Genomic DNA, 24,466 nt, shown 5'->3' with positions numbered 1-24,466 from the left:
CCTCCTGAGTCACTGGTATTACAAGTGTGCACCACTGTCCCTAGCTGCTGTTTTTCCTTTGATGATGCATACAAACAACTTTTTGAAGTCTTTGGCCTGAAGCTGAGGAATCAGCAATGTGTGTTTCATCTTCAAGCTCAGTCAACTCTCAGCAATCTCACATCTGGAAGATACATGAATCTTCTACAGCTTGAAGGACAATATCCCCCATGGTCTTCTGGCTCAGAGGTTTTACTGAAAAGTCAGCAATAAGCGTTACTGCTATTCCTGTGTCTTTTTCTCTGGCTGCTTTTAAGATTTTTTTGTTCATCTTCAGTTTTCAGCAATTTGCCTGTGACTTTTTCTTTTTCTTTCTTTCTTTCTTTTTTTTTTTTTTTTATCTTCCTTGGGAGCTGCTAATCTTAAGTCTTTGGGTTGCTATCTTTCATGTTTTGGGAAAATTCTCAGTCATGTCTCTGAATAGTGTTTTCCCTATTCTCTTTTGAGAATTTCCATAACACATGTATTAGATTATTTGCCTTTGTCGTATAGGTCTTGAATGCTTCCTTCTTTATTTTTTTTACCCTATTACTTCATTTTGAATATTCTCTACACATTGTTTTTGAGTTATCTAATTCTTTCTCTTTTTTGGGGGGGGGTGCTGGGGATCAAACCCAGGGCCTTGTGTATGCAAGTCAAACACTCTACCAACTGAACTATATCCCCAGCTTGAGTTACCTAATTCTATCTTTTTGTGTGTGTCCATTCTGTTTTTAAACTCATCTGCTTTTATTTTCTAATATTTATTTATTTACTTACATATTTATTTTTGTGGTGCTGGGGATTGAACCCAGGGCCTTGTGCATGCAAGGCAAGCACTCTACCAACTGAGCTATATCCCCAGCCTTCTAATATTTGTATTTTAATTCTAGAATACGGGGCTGGGGATATGGCTCAAGCGGTAGCGTGCTCATCTGGCATGCGTGTGGCCCAGGTTCAATCCTCAGCACCACATACAAACAAAGATGTTGTGTCCGCTGAAAACTGAAAAATAAATATTAAAATTCTGGAAAAAAAAATAAAAAAAAATTCTAGAATGTCTATTTTTTAGATTATAATTCTTTTGAAATTATCCATGTTTTCATTCATTTTGTCCATCTTTTACTCTATTTTCTTTAACATATTCATATTTGTTGTTTTTGAAGTCCTTGACATCTAATTCCCACACCTGAATTATCCATGAGATCCCTTCTACTATTTCCCTTTTTTCCTGATAATCAGATTTTCTCCCCCTACTTCTTCACAAGGATTGTGACTGTTTTAAGTGCTGGGGATCAAACCCAGGTCATTGTGCTTGCTAAGCACATGCTCTAATCCTGAACTATATCGCTAGACCCCTCTTTTAAAATCATATGCGGAATGTTGTGTAAAAAAAATAGACTGAAGTCAATGTTATTTCTGCCCAGAGGAGACACATTTCTATTAAGCAAATAAAGTAAGGACTGATCATTGATTCCATCAGGAATTGAGCTATGCTCTGACTTTAGTTTATCCTCAGTCCACCTGTTTTCAAATGTGTTAAAGGCAAGACCTGTGTATGCTTATTAAAAGCCCATTCCTTTACTGGGACTTTTTCTTCTAAGCATTTTGAGACCATGGGAAATTTCACTTTGCCTTTGCAGGCCAATTCCTAGTCTTCTGAGTGGCCCTGACATTCAGCCAATGCCTTTATGGGGACGACAGTCTTCTTGGCATGATAGCCCAAATGGCGATGCTTGGTTTTTCTTCCCTCTAGCAGAGTACCTCTTGGTAAGGAAAGCCTAGTCCTAAGCATTCACCCACACTCAGCAAATAGACCCCCCAAAAAAGGAAATGACAAGTAATCTCTATTTAAATACAGAAGAGTCTTTTCCCTCTTAACTTTCAGTGTCTTTATTCTTCTTTGCCTCCACAATCCTCTGATAGCTTTATAATTCATTTTTTTTGACATAGAAGGAGTGATGAATTGTCACTTCCTGCTACATTTTACGCATAAGTAGAAGTTTTCTCATGTTTTTTCCTAGTTTGTTCATCTAGGATTCATATTAGGACCACACATTGCATTTGTTCATGTGACTTTTTTTTTTTATACTGGGAATTGAACCTGGGGTACTTTAGCACTGAGCCACATCCCAGTCCTTTTTAATTTTTTGAGACAGGGTCTCTCTAAGTTGCTTAGGGTCTTGCTAAGTTGCAGAGGCTGGCCTCAAACTTGCTATCCTCCGTCCTCAGCTTCCTGAGTTGCTGAAATTATAGGTGTGTGCCAGTGTGCCAGGTTTCTGTTTTTTTTTTTTAAAGAGAGAGAGAGAATTTTTAAATATTTATTATTAATTTTTTTTAGTTTTCAGGGGACACAACATCTTTGTTTGTATGTGGTGCTGAGGATCGAACCCAGGCCACATGCATGCATGCATGCCAGGTGAGTGCGCTACCACTTGAGCCACATCCCCAGCCCCAGGTTTCTGTTCTTGCAACTAAAAGGCTCAGGGGTCACTCCAGTTGAACTGGGCTAATTGGGCTGTGCAAAATAACCACACAAGAGACACAAATACCTTTTTCTTTGGGGTTACTGTGACGGCTCCTCTGACCTTAAGGGTCCGCAGAGAGAGAGAGAGAGAGAGAGAGCGCGCGCGCGCGCGCGCACACACACACACACACACACACACACACACACGCGCACACGCACACACGCGCGCACACACACACACACAGACCCCTTTTATTGAGGAGAAGCTATTCAAATGAGGCAAGGGATCAGGTTTCAGGGGGCTGAGTCTATCTTCATGATGTCCACTGTCAGCAGGTTGACTGACACCTGGGTAGGCCACACCCAAGGGCACAGTAAGAGAAGGGGACACACACAAGGCACTTCCATGGAAGATTCTATCCTAAACAGGGCAAGGGGTTATATTACAAATGAACAAGTGAGCATAGCTCCACCTATGGGGCTGTAGCAAGACACACCCATGCACAAGACACCCACCCAAGAAGGGTGGGGAAAGCTCTGCTACATTTCTGTGACTGAGAGCCTCAGCACCCAGCCGGGGAGTGTGACTCAGTCACAAGCAAGGTTGGTCTCCCACAGGTGTGTCCACCATGTCCAGTGTTTATATGACTCCTAAGGCTCTTAGTTGTTGGTTTCCCCTGCCTTCTTTGTTTTTTTGTGATTGTAGTTTTGGTTTTTATCTGATTTGTTGAAGAAATTGGCCCATTTGTCCTGTTGAGTTCTCTGGATGTTGCTGATTGCATCTTTCTAGTATCATTTAACATGTTGCTCTGCTCCCTATATTTCCTGTGTTCTGAGAATTATATCTAGAGGGTTGATAAGACTCAATTTGTTGGCAAGACCTCTTTATAGGTGTTATATACTTCCTTTTCTAACATATATGATAATTCCTACATATTCTTTCTTTCTTTATTTTTTTTAATATTGTAGATGGACACAATACCTCTATGTTATTTATTTTTATGTGGTGCTGAGGATCACACTGAGTGTGTCACATGTGCTAGGCAAGTGCTGTACCGCTGAGCCACAACCCCAGCACAAATGTTCCTCTCAGTAGCTTTCCTTGACCTATGATATTTTCAACCTGTCTTGTCATCTGTATTTTCCATAAAACTTTGCTTCTCATTATCACCTTTGTATATTCTACTTGAATAATTTAAGAGACCATGACACACCCTCTCTAACGTCTGTCTGTAGTTGGGGAACTCCTCGGTGGTGGAAATCATATCTTCCTGATCTTTTATCCTCATACTGACCATACTGTGGTGGATTAAAGATGGCCAACAATTCTTTTCTTTTTTTTATATTTATTTTTTAGTTTTAGATGGACAAATTATCTTTATTTTATATTTATGTGGTGCTCAGGATCAAACCCAGTGCCTCATGCGTGCTAAGCGGGCACTCTGCCACTGAGCCACAACCCCAGCCTCCAACAATTATTTTCTACTTCTCTCTTCAAGAAATGAAGTGTACAGCTTGGGAGGCTGAGGCAGGAGGATCACGAGTTCAAAGCCAGCCTCAGCAAAGACAAGGTGCTTAACAGCTCAGTGAGACCCTGTCTCTAAATAAAACACAAAATAGGGCTGGGATGGGGCTCAGTGACCAAGTGTCCCTGAGTTCAATTCCCTGGTATCCCCCACCAAAAAAAAAAAAAAAAAAAAGAAGAAGTGAAATGTATTTCCCCTCACACTGAATCAAAAAAAGTCCATGTCACTTACTTTGAAGAATAGAATTTGATAGAAGTGACACTCTGGACACTCTGCCTTGAGCCACCATATAAAGTCCAGCACCCTGCTGGAGAGACCATGTGGAGAGAAAGAGATGCCTGGCCAGCCTCCAGATCTCCACCATTCCAGCTGAGGTGTCAGGCATGTAAGTAAAACCACATTTGATTTCCAGACTCTCCTAAATCTCCAGATGCTATAACCTCAGTTAAACACAGAATCGTGAATAAAAATGTGATTATTGTTTTAAATCACCAAATTTTCTGATGGGTTGTTATGCAGCAATAGATTACTTTGAATTGTAGTATCTAAGATATGGGAGCAGTCCAATAAATATTTGCTGAATTTAATTTTTGTTTTGGTACCAGGGATTGAACTCAGGGGCATTCAACTGAGCCACATCCCCAGCCCCATTTTGTATTTTATTCAGAGACAGTGTCTCACTGAGTTGCTTAGTGCCTCCTTTTTTTTTTTTTTTTTTTTATGCTGAGGCTGGTTTTGAACTCACAATCTTCCTGCCTCAGCCTCCTGAGCCGCTGGGATTACAGGCATGCACTACTGTGCCCAGCCTGAATTATATTTAATAGTAAGGGAGTAGATGGGTAATTAGATATCTCTATGGTCCTTCTAAGCACTGAGATTGTGTGACCCCCAATAGCATTAAAAACCTCCCTCTTTGAATTACTTGCTATTACCTTTTGGATCTGGATTGTCCCCCAGAGGTTCATGTGTTATGGGCTTAGTCTCTAATACAGTGATGTTCAGAGGTGGAGCTCCTGGGAAATCCCTGGGTCATGAGGACTCTCATATCATCAGAGGATTAATATAGCAATAGCTGAATGGACTACTGGGAAGTGGATTGAAGGTAGTGAGTCCTTGGGGGGTGTCGTGTCCTTAGGAATATATCTTGTCCCCGGTTCTTTCTCCTTCTCCTTCTCCCCCTCCCCCACCTTCCCTCCTCCTCTCCCTCCTCCTCCCCCTCCCCCTCCCTTCTTTCCCCTCCTCCTTCCCCTCCTCTTTCTCCTTCCCCTCCTCCTTCTTTGCCTCCTCCTCCTCCTCCTTCCCCTCCTTCCTCTCCTCTTGGGCTGCTGTTTCTTCTTCCCTCCCGCTCCCTCCCCCTTCCCTGTTGCCAGTGAGCTGAGCAGCTTTCCTTGGCCGCTCCCTTCCACAATGATGTTCTGCCTCACCTCAGATCCAAAGCAAAGAAACTGGCCAAGCATGGACTGAAACCCTGAGTTGAATTAACCTTTCCTCTGAGTTGTTTATGTCAGGTATTCTGATCATAGCAATGAAAAGCTCACTAACACCCTAACTTGACCTTTTCTTGAATGCTGTCCTATTTATAATTGGTTAACCATTCTTCTTTATCTGATTGCTTTGGGAGGGGTTGGATACTATGGGTTTATACCAGGATATATTTTAAAGATAGACTGTACCCCAACATCTGATTGGTCTTTCTGAAGTCATGCATCAAAGTCAAGATTTAGCCATGTTGCCATATTGCCAAGCATATTCTGCTTTCTGTTGTAGCAGAAAGGAGCACGTGTTTAAAGACTTATTGCCCAAGTGTTTAAAGACTTTCCTTTAATGGAAACAAGGGACCAGAGGGAAACTGGAGTAAGAAGGTGGTAGCGCACAGAAAATGGGTTCTCTATGCACTTCATAGTCTCCTGTCATAAATATTAAATGTTGCCTTGGTTTTGACAGATCTGTTCCTGACCCTGTTACCTTGACAACTTATTTGTGATTTGACTCAGTTTCTAATTGAGCCCTTTGTGCCATGGTTATTACACACAGGTTCCATTTGGCTTTGTCCCCTGGTTCTCAACTTCTGTTCAGTTGCCACTCTCGGCTCCCCATTTGGCTTCCTTCCTAGAGCCATTGGAACTTGCTATAAACCTAACTCCTCTTCATCCTTCAGACCCCAGGTCCTATGTTATTGCCATGGGAAGAACTTCCTTGACACCCAAGGCTAGCTCAGGTCCTCCTAACGTATGCCCTCAGAGTTTTCTGTATTTTACCTTCAAGGTATTTATCATAATTTACAATTTAAAAAAAAATTTTTTAGTTGTAATTGGACACAACACCTTTATTTCACTTATTTTTATGTGGTGCTGAGGATCGAAGCCAGGGTCTCACAGGTGAGAGGCAAGCACTCTACCACTGAGCCAAAACTCCAGCCCCTACAATTATTTTTATTGTATGTTCTCTTCATCCGGTATCTTCAGCACCTAGGATAATACCTGGAACAGAGTAGGAGTTCATTATATTAAGCAAACACGAAAAAAGGATGCTTTTGTGACTTGGGCTCTGCTATAGTTTGGGTGTGGTTTGTCCCCTATGGGTTCATGTGTTGGAAGCCTGGACCTAGAGTAGAAGTGTTGGGAGATGGTGAGAAACCTTTAAGAACAGGGTCTCACGGGATGTCCTAAGATCACTGGGAGAGCTGCCCTTAGAAGGCATAAGGTAGCTCTCTTGGACTCCTGAACTCTCAAGAGTGAGTTGTTGTAAGAGCAAGCATAATCCCTGAATTGCTCCTTGGTTTCCCTTTTGGAGATGTGATTTCTTCCTCCCACACACACTTCCATCGTTGTTATACTATCTGTGGTTAGGTCCTCTCCAGATGCCAAACTAATGAGACCCATTGATCTTGAACTTTGAACCTCCAGAAACTGTGAGCTAAATAAACTTCTTTATAAAGTCAGCCTGCCTCAGGTATTTTATAGCAATGCAAAATTATCTGTGTTCCCACCTCTTTTTTTGTATGTATGAGATCATATTGTATAGGACCTTGAGCTAGTTACAAAACTTCTGAATCTTAGTTTGTGTGTGTGTAAAGTGGGGAGAATATTGTTTTATCTACCCCATAGTTTGAGATGCTCTGCACGTATCAGAAGCTTAGCAAAGTTTTCATAGAGTGAGTAGCATATGCTATCTCTTGTAATGACAAATCTATATTTTAACAGAGATTTATTTCATTTAACAAAAAAAGAGAAATTGAGTACCCAAGCAGAAAGAGTCATGTTTATTGAGTTGGAAAGAAAATTCAACATTTTATATACCTTTGCCGAGGGGTCTATATTTTTCTTCTGGGCTTAATTGAATTGAATACTAGACATTTTTTTGTGGGGAAGGGGGAAATTATTTGAATAAACTAGTATTGATTGTCTTCTCCTGCTCTAGGAGGTTTATGTCTGTCTAGTCTACCAAGAATACCAATTCCATGTAGCTTAAAAAACTATAGCTTTAAAAACTGCAAGAAAGCAGAAGTGGTGAAGGCATGTGAATCTGAAGACCAAGGAGAGCTACCTAACGCTAACATTCTCCCCGAGTGGTACAGCTGATTAGCCATAGGAAACCAGTGTCAGGATAAAACGTTGACCACTGGGAGTGACAGCAAAAGTGCTTTCTGCTTAGCTGGTCCCTGTGCTACAAGTCTCACAGGCTGGCTTACCTTTGGCCTGCTTACCCTTTCTAATTTCCCCAATTAGTACAGTCTAGATATCTCACATATAAAATAGAAATGTTATCCACGTTTTCCTTTAACCTGTTCACTCCCTTCTGGAATCCCTCCCCACTTGGCATTTCCTCAGGGATACAAAATACAGAGAAGGGAGAAGGTGCTGGAAGGATCCAAACTTAATTAGAGTTATATATTTTATTTGAGCCTCATCTCTTTGGAGATGGGGAAACAGAAATGAGATAAGTCAGTCAGAAGTAGTCTGGCTTGAAGCCCAGAGATGTATGTAGGGTGCTTGAAGAAGGAAACCCTTTCCTGGGATATCTACTGAAGGTGAGCCCGGACAGGGAAGGTAGAAAGCGTCATTGGCATTTGGTAATGTGGCCTGGGAGTGTAATCCCAGTGCCCAGTGAGGAGACAGTAGGTGGAGGAGTCAAAAAGCCAAGTACTGCTAGTATGTACCAAGTCTAGGCTTCCTAACCAAGTGGCCCCTTTTGGGTGGGAAAGATTTGCCTGGGTTTTCTGACCCCTTATTTCCAGTTCACCTCCCCGGGGGACTCATCGTCATAGGCATTGGGTGAGTAGGAATCCATATGTTGCCCTCTCCTCTCCACTGACGGTGTCTGAGGCCGAGACTGAGACTGGGTTTGGGTAGCCTCAGAGTAAGATTGCCTCTGCTGCTGCTGAGGGTACGTGTAAGCCCTTGACCTGGATTTGGGCTGGGGCACCCTCTCCATCTCCACCTCCATCTCGGGATCAGTCTCTATCTCCGTCTCTGGTGGGGTCTTGGGATCCACATCACTCTGGGCTTCCAGCTCCAGCTCGGACTCGGGCTCAGTTTCTGGGTACATCTCAGATGGAGGGTCCAGCTCTGTGTCATTCTCCAGCTCCTGATCTAGGTCTAGGTACGAATCCAGCCCTGCAGCTCGTTCTGACCCCAGCATGGGCTCCATTTCCAAATCAAACTCTGACTCCTCTTCTACTGGCGTCTGGCTCTTGGCAAAGGTTGGACTTGGATTTTTGTGGCTCTCTGGAAACTTACTTTTGTGTTTTGGAATGTCATTCTGAAATATACACAATTAGATGGGGTAAAATTTCCAATTAAAGTTTAACTTTCAAGCAGTCAAAGAATATCAAAATATAATAGGACTTAAGATATCAGAAGACCACATGTTCCTGGCAAAGTAGAAAATATTTCTTGTCTAAATCTGCTTTTTATCTTCTTTGCACTCCTCAGTTTCTCAGTCACTCACTATTCTTCAGGCTCAATCAATCCCTACCTTCTGATCTCTCTGGCTTTTCTAGCCAGACTGGATGATGTGATCAACCATTTAAATAGCAATGGTCTTCACAGCATTCCGAAACACCTTGTGTTCTTGATCGTGCTTACCTTGCCACCCATGTTGAAACTCTTGACAGGGTACATAAGGCTATTTGCACCTGGCCTCTTGCCATCTTCTTCAGCATTATCTCCACCTGTGGTACCTACCCTTTGTTCTAGCCATACAGCTACCCAGAGTTGCCTGACTACTGCTTACCTTTGCTCACGCTGCTCCTCTTTCCTGCCTTGACCTTTTCCATCTTGTCCACATACACTTATTTATCATTCCAGATTCAGATCAAAGGATCCCAGCTTCCTCTGTGTTCCACTATACTTTACCCACACTTCTATCACTGTACCAATAATATATTGCCTTATTTACAAACCTACCCCTTCCTAGGCTCGAAGTTCCTTGCAGTGCCTGGTTCTTGATATTCCCAGTGCCGAGCACTGAATCTGTCCCATAGCAGGTGCCTGCAAGGGTTGGTGAATCATCCCTGCAGCAATGTCCCGTGAAATTTACCACTTTCACCCTTCTCCAAAGATTTGCTTATTTTCACCATAGATCATGTCTGCTTTTCCTTCTTCCTTTCTGGTTTGCTTCTCTATGCTGTTTTCTCTATTTCTGCTGGATTCACCCCGACCCCCATACTGGGGATTGAACCCCGGGCCCGGCACATGCTAGGCAAGCAAGTCACCACTAAGTCACATCTTCAGCTTTTTCCTTTCTTTCTTTCTCTTTTTCTTTCTTTTTTTTAAAATTTATTTTTGAGGCAGGGCTCAAGAAGTTGCTGAGACTGGCCTTGAACTTGCAGTCCTCCTGTCTCAAGCCTCCTGAGTAGCTGTGCCACCATGCTCAACTCTGAAGGAGTTTGAAATGGTGGCATGTTCCAAGTCTTGATCCTGGGACCCTTCTCTTCTCCTTGCACTCTCTCCCATGGGTAATTTTATTTAGGCCCATAATTTTCATTACCATCTATGTGCCAATGACTCTTTGGTTGTATCCATTCCCCTAATCTGCAGATTCTATACCTACTTCCATTCTTTTTTTTTTTTTTTTGGAACCAGGGTTGAACTCAATGGTGCTCAACCACTGATCCACATCCCCAGTCCTTTTTGTATTTTATTTAGAGACAGGGTCTCACTGAGTTGCTTAGCTCCTTGATTTTGCCGAGGCTGGCTTTGAACTCACTCCTGCCTCCAGCCTCTGGAGTTGCTGGGATTACAGGCATGCGCCACTACTCCTGGCCCTACTTCTATTCTTTTTTTTTTTTTTTAATTTTTTTAATTAATTAATTAATTTATTTATTTTTAGTTCTCGGCAGACACAACATCTTTGTTGGTATGTGGTGCTGTGGATTGAACCCGGGCCGCACGCATGCCAGGCGAGCGCGCTACCGCTTGAGCCACATCCCCAGCCCCCTACTTCTATTCTTGACATCCCCATTTAGATGTTTAGTAGGCATCTCAAATTTAATACAAATAAAATAGATCTGGCTCTTTTTCTAGTCTTTCCTGTCTTAAATGCCAGAAACTAATTGATATATTCAACACCAACTCTTAATATAATTCCTGAAAAGAATGTTAATAAATTAGAAAAATACTTAAAAAAAAAGTCAACAATGCCTATCATAAGCTAGCTACCACTAGCTTTCATACAGACTCACAAGAGGCTTTCTCATCAACTCCAGAAATAGGACAAGACTCAGTGCTATTATTTAAATTATTTTGAGAGATCTAACTTATGTAATAACATGTAATAATGAAATAAGAATTCTAACAGGAAATGAGAGATTGGTGTTATTTTTAGTACACATTTTATATATAAAATAACCCAAACAAGAGAGGCGTGGTGTGGTAGTGCACACCTATAATCCCAGCAGCTCAGGAGGCTGAGGCAGGAGAATCCTGAGTTCAAGGTCAGCCTCAGCAATTTAGGGAAGCTCTAAGCAAATCAGCAAGACCCTATCTCTAAATAAAATATAAAAGAGGGCTGTGAATGTGGCTTAGTGGTTAAGCACCCCTGGGTTCAATCCCTGGTACCAAAAAACAAACAAACAAAAAACCCAAAGAATTAACAATGAAACCTCTTAGGCCAAATAATTTTATAAAAAATCAAAGAGTTGGCCTGAAGATGTGACTCAGTGATAGAGTAGGTAGAGTACTTGCCTAGCATAAGCAAGGCCCTGAGTTCCATCCCTAGCACTGCACTCCCCACCTGAAAAAAATCACTGAATTTCTTATATCCTAGAAATTGCCAGTTGAACCATCTAATAGAAGAGAGAATTTATTTTATTGTTGTTGCTTTTAGTTTGAAACAAGATCTTGCTATGCTCCCCAGGCTGGTTTAAAATCCATGGACTCAAAGGATCCTTCCTTCTCAGCCTCTTGAGTAGCTGGGACTATAGGTATATACGATCATGTGTGGCCTAAGACAATTTGTTTTAAAAAGCAATACATGGAAAACAGATAAAGTAATAATGAGGATTTTTCTACATGAAGCAAGTTGTAAAATATTTTTATGAATGCGACTTTTAAAAATATTGGATAATTGTATATAGTTCATGTTCCTGGATAGGAAGAACAGATAATGTAAAGATATAAATTCTCAGATTATTTCATATCATTAATGTTATTCTAAAGAAAATTCCAACAGATTTTTTGTTTGTTTGTTTGTTTAGTTTTGTTTGTTTGCATTTTGAGAGTAGAGAGTAGAAACTGATAAAGATTCAAAAGTTAGTTTGAAAGAATAAATTCGTGATTATGAGTTAGAAAAAAAATTTTTTGTTAGAAAATTTTGAAACAATGCTGATGACAGGACTCTGTGTGTGTGTGTGTGTGTGTGTGTGTGTGTGTGTGTGTGTGTTTTTTCTAGGGATTGAACCCAGAGGCATTCCACCACTGAGCTACACCCCAAACCCTTTTTCTTATTTTTATTTATTTATTTTTAGTTGTAGTTGGACACAATACCTTTGTTTTTATTTATTTGTTTTTATGTGGTGCTGAGGATTGAACCCAGGGCCTTGCACGTGCTAGACGAGCACTGTATCCCTGAGCCACAACTCCAGTCTAAACCCTTTTTCTTAATTTTTTTATTTTGAGGGTCTTGGTAAATTATTGCTCTAAATTATTGCCATGCTAAATTATGGGCTGACTTCAAACTTGCCATCTTCCTGCTTTAGCCTCCTGAGTCACTGGGATCACAGGCATAAGTCATCATGCCTGTCAACACAGGACTTCTTAAGTCAATGTTAAAATGTATTATCAAATTGTAGTAATCAAAATAGTATGATACCAGAACTATGAAGAACAATGAAACCAAAAACCAGAAAAGAAATAGGTTTTAGTTTTTTTTTGTTGTTGTTGTTTTTAGTTGTAGTTAGACACAATACCTTTATTTTATTTATTTATTTGTATGTGGTGCTGAGGATCGAAACCAGCGCAAGGGCTCTTATCGCTGAGCCACAATCATAGCCCCTAGGTTTTAGTTTTTGTAAGTAAATCATACTTAATGAAAATAGCATCTGATATCAGTGATGCAAAAAAGGCTTATTCAAGAGATGGTTGGATGGTACTATGGTTTGCATGTATGTTCTCTAAAATTCATGTTGAAACTTAATACCCAAAGTGGTGGGGCCTTTTGGAAAGTGACTAATTCCTCCTAAAGTGGCAGAAGGGAATTTCTACATGTGAGGAGGATGCCAATGATGAAACAAGCCCTCACCAGTCACCAAACTTTCTGGGACCTTGATCTTTGACGTTTCAAAAAAAAAAAAAAATTGTTATTTATAAATTACCCAGTCTCTGAGATTTTGTTCTAAGAGCACAAATGGACTGAGACAGATGGTAGAGCTCAAAATAGTTAGCTATATAGATTTTAAAAAATGGTTATCTTTAACATTATGTACTGAAATACATTCTAGATAGATTAAAGAGTCATAACATATGAAAAATGAAATCATAAAATGTAGGAGAAAATGTTATTTTGTATGTGGGAATAACTTCATAAGCAAAAATAAGTGGAAAATAAAAAGAAAGATTAATAGATGTCATGATATAATACATAATATATAAAGAAATGTCAAGAGAATCATGATTATAAATAAAAAACAAAAATAGAGAAACATCCATTTAAAGTAAAAGCAGATTATATAACTCAGACCAACCCTCCCCCTGTGGACAACTAGGTAGAATTAAAAAAAAAAAACAAAAAAAAAAAAACAACTCTGCTTGAAGGTACCATAATGCTAACAAGATTAAAAGGAATTATCAGGCCAAGAATGGGAAGAATTGAAAACCTAGGGAGATGAATCTAGCATTTGGGGCCACTTTTGTCATGAAAGTATTTCATGATCTAGAAGTATCACATGAAGCAGTACTTTTGATATTTTTAGGGGCTCAGAGTTGCAAAAATTACATTCCACAGTCTGCTAGGGAGGGGTTATGGCAGACTTCCTCACAAACTATAACTGGCCTTTGGGTCATCAGGATGGTAAAGAAAACCTCAAGTCCTGATATCAGATCAAAGTAATTCTAGATTGCTAGAACCTCCAGTATCTGGCAAAAAAATTCATTTATTTTTGGAAGAGAAATATCCTCCTAGGCCACAAATTATTTCTATAAACATTTTCCAAATACAATGTCTGGCACACAAGACTACCAGGCACATTAGATTTTGACAGTGAAGGGTGTATGTCGAATCTCTAAGGCAGTAATTCTCAAAATGTGGTCCCTGTACCAGTTAGTTCCATCAACATTATCTGGTAACTGGGTAGCAATGCAAAATCTTAGGACCTACCCTGGACACGCTGAGTCAGAAATTCAGTGGATTGGGGTACAGAGGGGCCTAGCTGTCTTTGTTTTAACAGCACAATTAGGTGATTCTGATGTATACTAAAGTTTGAAAATGAATGGAAATTCTGAGCATAAGAAGGACCACCTCTGGCCAGAGATATTGTCAAGAGAATTATTGTTCTGGGTAGAGGTGAACTTGATGAGTTCTGATGTCCCTTCTGATGGAAAGGTTTTCTTTTTTTTCAAAGAGAGAATTTTTATTTATTTATTTATTTTTAGTTTTCAGCGGACACAACATCTTTGTATGTGGTGCTAAGGATCGAACCTGGGCCGCACGCATGCCAGGCAAGCACGCTACCACATGAGCCACATCCCCAGCCCGAAAATGTTTTCTAAGTCTATGATTTTATAAATGGGAGTGAAATATACTGTAGACAATAAATAAATAAATAAATAAAAAATCAGATCTAGCTACCAGGGAAAAATTATTTTGGATAAAACAGAGATACATAACTTGGGAGAATTCTCACCAAAACAAGGGAAATAACTGTAATATATTGCTGAAAGAAAGAAAGGGGCTAGGGATATAGCTCAGTTGGTAGAGTGCTTTCCTTGCATATACAAGGTCCTGGGTTTGATCCCCAGCACACACACACACACAAAAAAAAAAAAAAGAAAGAAAGAAAGAAAGAAAAAAGAAAAGAAAATAAGAGGGCTGGGCTGTAGCTCAGTGGTAGAGTGCTTGCCTAGCACACGTGAGGCACTGGGTTGGATTCTCAAACATGTGAGGCAGCACCGCATAAAAATAAATAAAATAAAAGTATTCTGTCCATCTACAACAAAACAATTTTAAAAACAAAGAAAAGAACTATGTTTTACAAGCCTGAATATCTTTTACTTCTTAGAATTTTTAAAAACACTTATTAGGGGCTGGGGTTGTAGCTCAGTGATTGTACACTTGCCTCTCATGCATAAGGCACCAGGTTCAATCCTCAGCACCACATAATAAATAAGTAAATAACAAAAATATAAAAAAAACCCACTTATTAATGTGGTGATACTTTTAGTATTTTTTATTTAGTATTTTTTCTTGTCATAAAAATTCAAACATTATTGAAATCTAGAAATTTGAATCATAGATTTGATTGAAAAATAGGGCTAGGGATGTGGCTCAAGCAGTAGTGTGCTCGCCTGGCACGTGTGCGGCCCGGGTTCGATCCTCAGCACCACATACAAACAAAGATGTTGTGACTGCCGAAAACTAAAATAAAAAAATTAAAAAAAAATTTAAAAATTCTCTTTCTCTCTCTCTCTCTCAAAAAAAAAAAAAAAAAAACCACCCTTCCTCCCCGACTTTAAAAAAAAAATAATTCCTAAGTCTTTAAATAGTATTTGATGCCCATCTGTGTTTTATTTTCTTTCTTTCTTTTTTTTTTTTTTTTGAAAACTTTGACCTACACAGATACTAATTTGAAAATGCTTAGCAGAACAGTTATTTATTTAGTATTAATAGATGACTAAAACTTCTGATATATATATTTTTCTCGCCTTTGGTCAGATTAAATAAATCTTCTATTTCTCACAAGGTAAATAATAGTCAAAATATTAGACATACAGATATTTACCTCAGCTAATTCATGAGTTTTATATTTCATCCTAAAGGCGGCGGGGGGGGGGGGGGGGGAGGGTAGGCTCTAAAGGTCTATCTAAGGAAGATATTTAAGATATTGAGCAATTGGCGTGGCCCTAACCAAGGCTGATGTAAAGGGAGGCTCTAGGTTGCCGTTGGGTTGGATTAACCCTCTCTTCAGTTGAAGAGTGTTCTGGATGGCACCCAGATGCCATGGCAGTAGGGGCACTTGGAGCCTCAGGTACACTGCTATTTATGAGTTGGTAAGAAAGCATTTTCAACATCTCAAATTCTGGTACAGCCATACTAGAAAACCTTTCCCGGACATTATTCATCTCTATCGGATCAGGGGTCTCACCCTTCTCCACGCCTCCCCACAATCCCGGTGCTTTGCATTATCCAACCTTGTTCACGTCTGAGTAGGTTTCCTGTATCACTGTCTCAGATTCATCCTCGCTTAACTCAGAGAGCTCTGGAAACTTCCTTGATGAGGCAAACAACACAGCATCGTGGAGGCTGAGGAACAGCTGGGCCTTGGTGATGCCTTCATCAAAGAAGTCATTCTTTTCAAACATCCTGACCACAGAGGCTACAAACCAAACCCAAAACACACAGCGTCACACACCTGGGGAGCAGGGCCCCCGGGGTGCAAGTCACAGCCCTCTCCTAGGGTAAAGGATACTCACGGTGACACCCTGCAATGAGCACCAAAATGTTGGCGTTTTGGAAAGAATTGCACATCTGCAGGGAGAGAGTAAATCAGCATCAGAGAGCTTTATGCTCATAAAAAAGAAACTTTTAATTAGCTGAGTTTTTAAACCCTTTGGACATGGGCTCATCTGGGATATAAATATAGTTGCCTCCCAATTCTGCTCTACAAAATTCTGCTCTTTGATGAGTGGACTTCTGTACTCCAGGGAACACAAAATAAAGTCAGACCATCTCATGGGGGTGGAGGTTGAGAGGGAGAGATGCTCACAGTCTTGAGGTGGGTAATAGTTCACGTAAATGTTTGCATGAGGAAAGCCTTGGAATAGAGATGGGTATGGGTATGATGGGAACACTTTGGAAATCACCATGAAAAGTTTGGGAATATTGTTTAATGTTTGTGTGTGACCCTCTGCTTCCTGGAGTTCATCAGGCCAAGGGGTGGAGATGTGGCTCAAAGATGGTCAGGTGATGCACTGGGAAACAGAATTCAAAAATCCTGAGGGTCACATTCAGAGCTGTTCTGCAAAGTTGCATTAGAAACCTCAAGTTTACTTCAGCCAATAAATCATTTGAAAGTCACTTCTAACTAAGTCAATACTATAGTCTAAGATTGCATAGACTTCAGCCCTGAGAACCAAATTAAAATGTTAAAAGAAACCAATAAAACAGACTTTGCTTCTATCAGTACCAAGAAGAAACAGGAAGTTCTTTTTTTGTACCAGGGATTGAACCCAGGGGTGCTTAAACACTGAGCCACATCCCCAGCCCATTTTTTATTTTTTATTTTGAGACAGAGTCTCACTAAGTTGCTCAGGGCCTTGCTAAATTGCTGACGCTGGTCTGGAACTTGCAATCTTCCTGCCTCAGCCTCCCGAGCTGCTGGGATTACAGTGTACCCCAGGCACAAAGTCATTTTTGATCATACGGGAAATCATGAAGTCATTTGGTGAAGGGCTTCAACAGACATACTCTAAATGACAAGAAATGAGAAAGGGAAAGCCCATGAATTTAGAAGAAGCTTAAACTGAGTGGTTGTCTCTAATAAAAATGGATGAATGGGATTTTAAAAAGTGAGTTTAAACTCGGTTCGGTGGTGCAGCTGTCATCCCAGAGGCTTGAGAGGCTGAGGCAGGAGGATCGTGAGTTCGAAGCCAGCCTCAGCAAAAGCAAGGCACTGAGCAACTCAGTGAGACAAATTAGGGCTGGGGATGTGGCTCAGTGGTCAAGTGCCCCTGAGTTAAGTCCCTGGTATTCGCCCCCCCCACCCCGCAAAAAATAAATAAATAAAAAGATACCTGACATTTCCTCTATGGGGATAGAGCAGACAGTCATCCACAAGGGCCAGAAAATATGGTGCCTTAGTAAGTGATGGGGGGTGGGGAAGAGAGGAGAGGAAAGCACAATTTCTCTATGGAATATTTTAAAGAGGTGGAAACAGACTCAGTGCAATTTAGTAATCTGCCTTGGGTCAGACAGATATTGAGTATTGAAGCTAGAATAGAGCACACATTTCCAGATTGGCAGCCAAAGTTTTCCCAGCTACTGCCTCAGAATAAAAAGGATCTGGACTCACTTAACAAAATAATATTCCCTTGGTTAGAAAAAGGTATGCTAAAGTAGACTTCAAAGATAAAAAAAGGCAAGAGGCTGGGGTTGTGGCTCAGTGGTAGAGTGCTTGCCTAGCATGTGCGAGGCCCTGGGTTCGATCCTCAGCACCACATAAAAATAAATAAATAAAATAAAGGTTAAAAAAAAAGATAAAAGAAAGTAAACCAACCAAATCAGCATATCTCAAAAAAGGGTGGTTGTAGTCAGAACCGGGAAGTGAGTGCCCAGGATGCTTAAACTTGGGCCACTTTCAATAGGGGCAAAGGTAAGATAGAGCACTATCAACAGAGATAAGCTGGCTGAAGAAAGTACAATGTACCTATGAGACACTGAGCAATGAAACCAGGGTGGTGAACTGTGCATATGAACTGTCTGCTGTGTACAGGAAGGAGAGAAATCAGAAATCAAAGAACTTGAGAGCAGGAGTCAGGTCTTGGCGACACGAATTTTGAAGGAAAACAATCTTCCCTAAACTTTCCTACATGAAGATAAAAAGTGAATAGGGCAGTATCTGCAGCAGATACTGGACTGGTAACTCCAGGCTTGGGGGGTCATTTCATTCCAACTTTTTCCTATTTGATTACTAGACAACCCAGTGTCTGGCTCAGAGCAGCTGAAGAGTAGGAATTCTTGGTGAAATTCTTTCTGTACCACTCAAATGTATTCCTTGAAAAGATTTGCAGCTAACTTCTAGGATGTACTGTGAGTTACACAGGGGACATGGCTCAGATTGCTACTTCGGTGTTGTTGGGAATTTCCTTTTTTGCATTCTTGTAGAAATAATAAATGGCTCTTGCTTATTGAACCAACCCCAGTTCATTTTATTCTGATTGGACTTAAATTACTATCTGTGCTCAAGTTTCTGTTAGCCTAGCAGTCATGTAGTAGCTAATCAGAGGCTAACAGGATTAAAATGGGGGTGGGCGTGGGTGTGGGTGGTGTGAGGGGATTGGAAGCTTTTGGCAAAGCCCCCCAGGGACTTACCTGTCTTAATACCACCAAAGCATGAAAATCAACATATTGCACCATGGAGAAGTCCAGGATAATGGTGTGGGTGCTGGGTTGAAAAGATATGTCTGAGTAAGGGATGAGTGATCTCTCCTGACTTTCTGTAGTATCAGGTGGTGGAAGCAAGCTATTTCTTGAGGGGTAGTTAGCAATCCGGACTTTCTCCATATCCCCGTAGTTTTGTCCTTGAATTCTCTGAGACGATGAAGATCCGGTGTTTGGCACTTGTTCATCAGATACACTTGGGCTTATATTTATGCTTTCCAAATGTGAGCAGCGGACCAGGTTAACAGAGGACGCATCAAGAGCCTCTTTATTTTCAAATCGTTCTGTGTAGACAATCTGAGAGAATAGAGATAACATTCAAACAAGGGCTGGAAGTACACTCTGTCTACTGGCTCACTTCCCTCTCTCCTATGAAATTTCTCCCTGGACTAGGTACCACTGTGTATTTTTTACTTGGATATCTCATGGCCAAAGCTACGTTCATCTTTCCTCATCCTAACCACCCACAGGGGCTCCTTCCCAACTTCCTGTGTCCATCGATGACATTATTGTTCTAGTGAGCCAGACTTAAAATCATCCTTGATTTGTTCCTTTTCTTTGTTCCTGGGTCCTCATTAAGTCTTCAATGTCTACAAATATTTGGTTTGGACTCTACCTTTCTCTTGGGACTTTTTTCATCACCTTCTTCTTTTATCAGTGCAACAGTCTTCTGTCACTCTTTGTTTAGAAGACATAAATTTACTTGACCAGGGTACTCCTTTCACTCTCTTAATAGTCCCAAGCGCCTTCTGTAGCTTAAGGACAGCAGCAAGGACCAGGAATACAACTATATGCAAGATATGAATGTGACCCCTGCATTCACAGGGATGGGATTCTACCTGGGGGGAGTATACATGCCCATTAAAAAGACAAATACATAATATGAGTAGACGAGGATTGTCAGGTTTATGGAAAAATGAAAACAATTTGATTGTTAGAGCGGCATAATTCTGAGTGATGTTTCTTTTTCTTTTTTAAAATTTGTTGTCTCTAGGAAAAATGATTGACCACAGTATGATTGTTGAGTGATATGATATACCTTCTAGAACAATCAGGGTATTGGTAGTTTATGCTCAAGAAAACTACATACAATGGAAAAATGATGTGTTACAACTGAAGCACCCTGATGGCTAAGCTTTTACTGCTGCTACCTAGCTAGGACCTGATTTCCAGGTGATATGTCCTCTACTCCTTAAATTGACCCTGACTCACATAATTTGAAAAGCACTATGTATGTCAGAAAGTTATTTAATATGCCAAAATTATTTCTGTCATGGAAGTCTAAATAAGTTGCTTAATTTTTTAAAATGACAAAATGTGAAGCTGAAAGGAAAATTAAATAAATGTGAAACCCAACAAAAAATTTAAAACCTCTGTTATCATTCTAATAATGTGGCTTGTGAAGTAAATTTTAGAACTGTGGGTTTAGCTAAGTGGTAGAGAGTAGACTTAGCATGTGCCAGGCCCTGGGTTCCTCAGCAGGAAGGAAGAAAAGATATTAATTTTAAAAAATTAAAGATAAAAGCCATTCAAGGTAGTATATATTGTGTAGCAAAAAAAAAAAAATGGTGTGGATAGATGATAATATGATAGCTCAACTGCAAGAGTTGTTCCTCAAGACATGAAAAGCACTGAGGCTAGACCTCTGGGGGACAGGTGTGGGTTTGCCCAGTGGCAGAGAGATGCAAGCTTCTCCAGGTAGAGGAACTTTTTTTTTTTTTTTTCCTGAGAGCTTTTCTGATCTCTTTTTCATAGACTCTACATTCCTGTTTTTCTACACCAATAATGAACCCAGTGAAAAAGAAACTAGGAAAACAATTCCATTCACAATAGCCAAAACAAAACAAAACTGAGAATAAATCCAACCAAGGAGGTGAAAGACTTCTATCATAAAAATCATGGAACACAGAAGAAAGAAATTGAAGAAGACATTAGAAGATGGAAAGACCCTTCATTTATTGGATAGACATCATTAAAATGGTCATATTACCAAAAGTAATCTATACATCCAATGCAATCTCCACCAAAATATCAATGACATTGTTCACAAAAGTGGAAAAAACAGTCCTCTAAAATCCAAAGGGAAGAATAAAAGACCCAGAAAAACCCAAGCAATTCTAAGCAATAATAGGCTGAAGAGCATCATAGTACCCAACTTTGAATTATACTACAGAGCTATACTAACAAAAACAACATGGTACTGACATAAAAACAGACATGAAGACCAATGGAATAGAATAGCAGACATAAGGACTAACTCATACAGTCATCACATCTTTGACAAAGGTGCCAAAAACACACTTTGGAGAAAATACAGACGTTTTAACAAATGATGATGGGAAAACTGGATATCCAGATGTAGTAGAATTAAACTAGATTCCTATCTATCACTCTGAACAAAAGTCAATTCAAAGTGGATCAAAGTACTGGGAGTTAGACCATAAAAATGATTCCTAGAAGAAAACATAGTGTCAACACTCCAACACGTAGACTCAGGCATTGACTTCCTTAATAAGACTCCTAAAACTAAAGAAATAAAACCAAGAATCGATTAGTGGTATTGCATCAAATTCAAAAGTTTCTGCACAGCAAAGGAAACAATTGAGAGCATGAAAAGAGAGCCTACAGAACAGGAGAAAATCTTTGTTTTCAATATCCAGAATCTGGACTGAGGTTGTAGCTCAGTGGCAGAGTGCTTGCCTTGCATGTGGAAGGCACTGTGTTTGATCCTCAGCACCACATGGAAACAAAATAAAAGTAATGTGTCTATCTCCAACTAAAAAAAATATTCTAAAAAATATCCAGAACCTATAAAGAATTCTGAAAACTTAACATCAAATAACAACAAAAAACCCAATCAGTAGATGGGCAAATGAACTAAATAGACATTTCTCAAAAGAAGAAATGCAAATGGCAAAGAAATACATGAAAAAGTTCAATATTCTTTCTCAGCAATCAGGGAAATGCAAATCAAAACTAAATTGGGATTTCACCTTACCTCAAAATGACAAGCATCAAGAATATAAATAATGATAAATGCTGGCAAGGATGTGGGGAGAAAGGAAAACTTATACATTGTTGGTAGGACTGTAAATTAGCACAATCATTATGGAAATCAGTGTGGAGACACCTCAAAAGACTAGGAATGGAAACACCACATAACCTATCTGTTTTAATCCTTGATATTTATCCGAAAGAACCAAAGTCAGCATACAATAGTAATACATTCATTTTAGGGTTTGTAGCAGTGTGATTCACAATAGCCAAGTTACAGAACCAGCATCAGTGTCTACAAACTGATGAATGGATTAAAAAAGTGGCATATATATATACACAATGGAGTTAATTTAGCCATAAAGAAGAATGAAATTTTGTCATTTGCTGATAAATGGATGGATCTGGAGAACATCCGGTTAATTGAAATAAGCCAAACTCAGAAAGTCATGAGTGGAATGTTTTCTTCTCATATGCAGAAGTAAAGAGAAAAGAAATTGAAAGAGAGAGAGAGAGAGAGAGAGAGAGAGAGAGAGAGAGAGAGAATGGAGAACAGTAAAGAAAGGGATCAAGGAAAGGAAGGAGAGGAGGGAAAGAGGAGGAACTGGGGAATGAAATCAATCAAATCATGCTATGTGCACATACGAATATATCACAAAGAATCACACATTTATTATAATTATAATACTCCAATTAAAAAATAAAAAGAATAGAGTAGAAGAAGGGGAGGGGGAAGAGGAGGAAGGGGAAGGGAAGCACTGTGGAATGAAACTGGAGCAAATTATGTTATGTCCATACATGAATATGTCACAATAAACCTCACTATTATGGATAATTATAATGTACCAATAACAATATAAAAAGATAGCACATTGTGTTATTTATTTAATTTGTCTGGGGGGAGGGTGTACCAGGGATTGAACTCAGGGGCATTCAACCACTGAGCCACATCCCGAGCCCTATTTTGTATTTTATTTAGAGACAGGGCCTCACAGAGTTGCTTAGTGCCTTGCTGTTGCTGAGGCTGGCTTTGAACTCCCAATCCTCCTGCCTCAGCCTCTCCCCGCCAGCTGCTGGGATTACAGGCATGTGCCACTCACCCGGCTATGTTATTTATTTTTTATCAAAATGAAGAAAAAAAAAAAACTACTTGAAGACAGAAACAGAGACTCTTCTTTTTTCTTTTTAATGATCCCCAAGACACAGGCAACAAGAGAAAAACAAACCAATGGGATTGCATCAATCTAAAAAGCTTCTGCAGCTGGGCATTGTGGCACGTGCCTGTAATCCCCCACTCAAAAGACTGAGGCAGGAGGAAGGAGTTCAAGGCCAGCCTCAGCAATTTAGCAAAGTCCTAAGCGACTTAGCAAGACCCTGTCTCAAAATAAAAAATAAAAAGGGATTAGTATACGGCTCAGTGGTTAAGCACCCCTGAGTTCAATCCCTGGTAACAAAAATAAATAAATAGCTTCGGCATAACAAAGGAAACAATTAACAGAGTGAAGAAATATTCACAGATTGAGAGAAAATATCTACCAATCATACATCAGATAAAGGGCTAATATCCAAAATATACAAGAAACTCAAACTACCTAAGAACAAGAAAACAAATAACCTCATCAAAAAAAAAATAGGTGAAGGACATGAATAGACGTTTTTCAATAGAAGGTATACAGTAGCCAATAACATGAAAAAATGCTCAATATCTTTAACCATCAAATAAATGCAAATTCACACCACAATGAGATAATATTATGTACCCATTACATTGGATTTTATAAAAAGATGCAAGATAACATATGTTGGAAAGAAGGTGGGGAAATGGGAACCCTCATAGACTATTTATTGGTGGTATTATAAAAAGTTCTAGCATTCTACTGCACAGGATGGTGACTATAGGTAAAAATAACCAAAAGAGGGGATTTTAAATGTTCTTACCACAAAGAAATGATAAACATTTAGGTGAATGCTGTGTTAATTAGGCTGATTAAATCACTCTACAATGTATACCTGTATTGAAATATTGCATTATACTCCATAAAATATACAAATATCTCTCAATTAAAAATAAGATAAAACTTTAAAAACTTCCTTCTTTTTCATTTTTCATAGTGTCATTGTTCTGGGGACATATTAGGAGATCAATAAAAATCTTATTCTACTCTAAAGTGTATTTGCTGATGTCCTGTAAATAAATGTTCTTTGCAATACTTAGCACCTTGTGGATACAAAATTAAAATTATATATAGTGATCACTCTGTTCTCTTGGCAGGGAAGCTGGTAGTTTTCAGGGAGCTCAGTTAGAGCTCTCTTAGAGTGGGTGGGAACAAGTGTATGTGCTCAGTGTTCTGCTGGTCCCTGCCTGGCAGGGGATGGGAGCTGTCAGGTGTGTGTAAATAGTGTTGCCCTCTAGGGGATAGGGTCTAGACTAAGGGATCACTGGGAGACTCAAAAGCCACAAATGAACAGCTGTGCCTGGTGGGAAGGGACTATTGAGACTAAGTTCAGGTTAGAAATGATGAACACTGACAGTCTCAACAGGCAAACCGTGTTCTTGTCACCAACAGTAGTCAGGGCATCTCCTCCTACCAACTTTCTCCTCCTACCTGAACCTCAAAGGGGAACTTATGTCATTTCTGTTTGAAAT

At 39.8% G+C, this 24,466-nt stretch overlaps 1 protein-coding gene across 1 annotated transcript in view; it reads right to left on the bottom strand.

The window, feature by feature from the left end:
- Positions 1-8,238: 8,238 nt before the first annotated feature.
- Slc26a8 (solute carrier family 26 member 8) overlaps positions 8,239-24,466 on the bottom strand; it is a 62,658-nt gene continuing 46,430 nt past the window's right edge. The window contains exons 16-19 of the mRNA XM_076859523.1: positions 18,757-19,122; positions 16,140-16,194; positions 15,858-16,042; positions 8,239-8,772 (exon numbers count right to left, since the gene is read on the bottom strand). Of these exons, the coding sequence (XP_076715638.1) occupies positions 8,239-8,772; positions 15,858-16,042; positions 16,140-16,194; positions 18,757-19,122 (1,140 nt within the window). The remainder of the gene's footprint in view (positions 8,773-15,857; positions 16,043-16,139; positions 16,195-18,756; positions 19,123-24,466) is intronic.

This window comes from Callospermophilus lateralis, chromosome 6 (assembly GCF_048772815.1).
Source record: "Callospermophilus lateralis isolate mCalLat2 chromosome 6, mCalLat2.hap1, whole genome shotgun sequence".
NCBI classification, from domain to species: domain Eukaryota; kingdom Metazoa; phylum Chordata; class Mammalia; order Rodentia; family Sciuridae; genus Callospermophilus; species Callospermophilus lateralis.
This window is presented reverse-complemented; position numbering and strand designations above follow the sequence as displayed.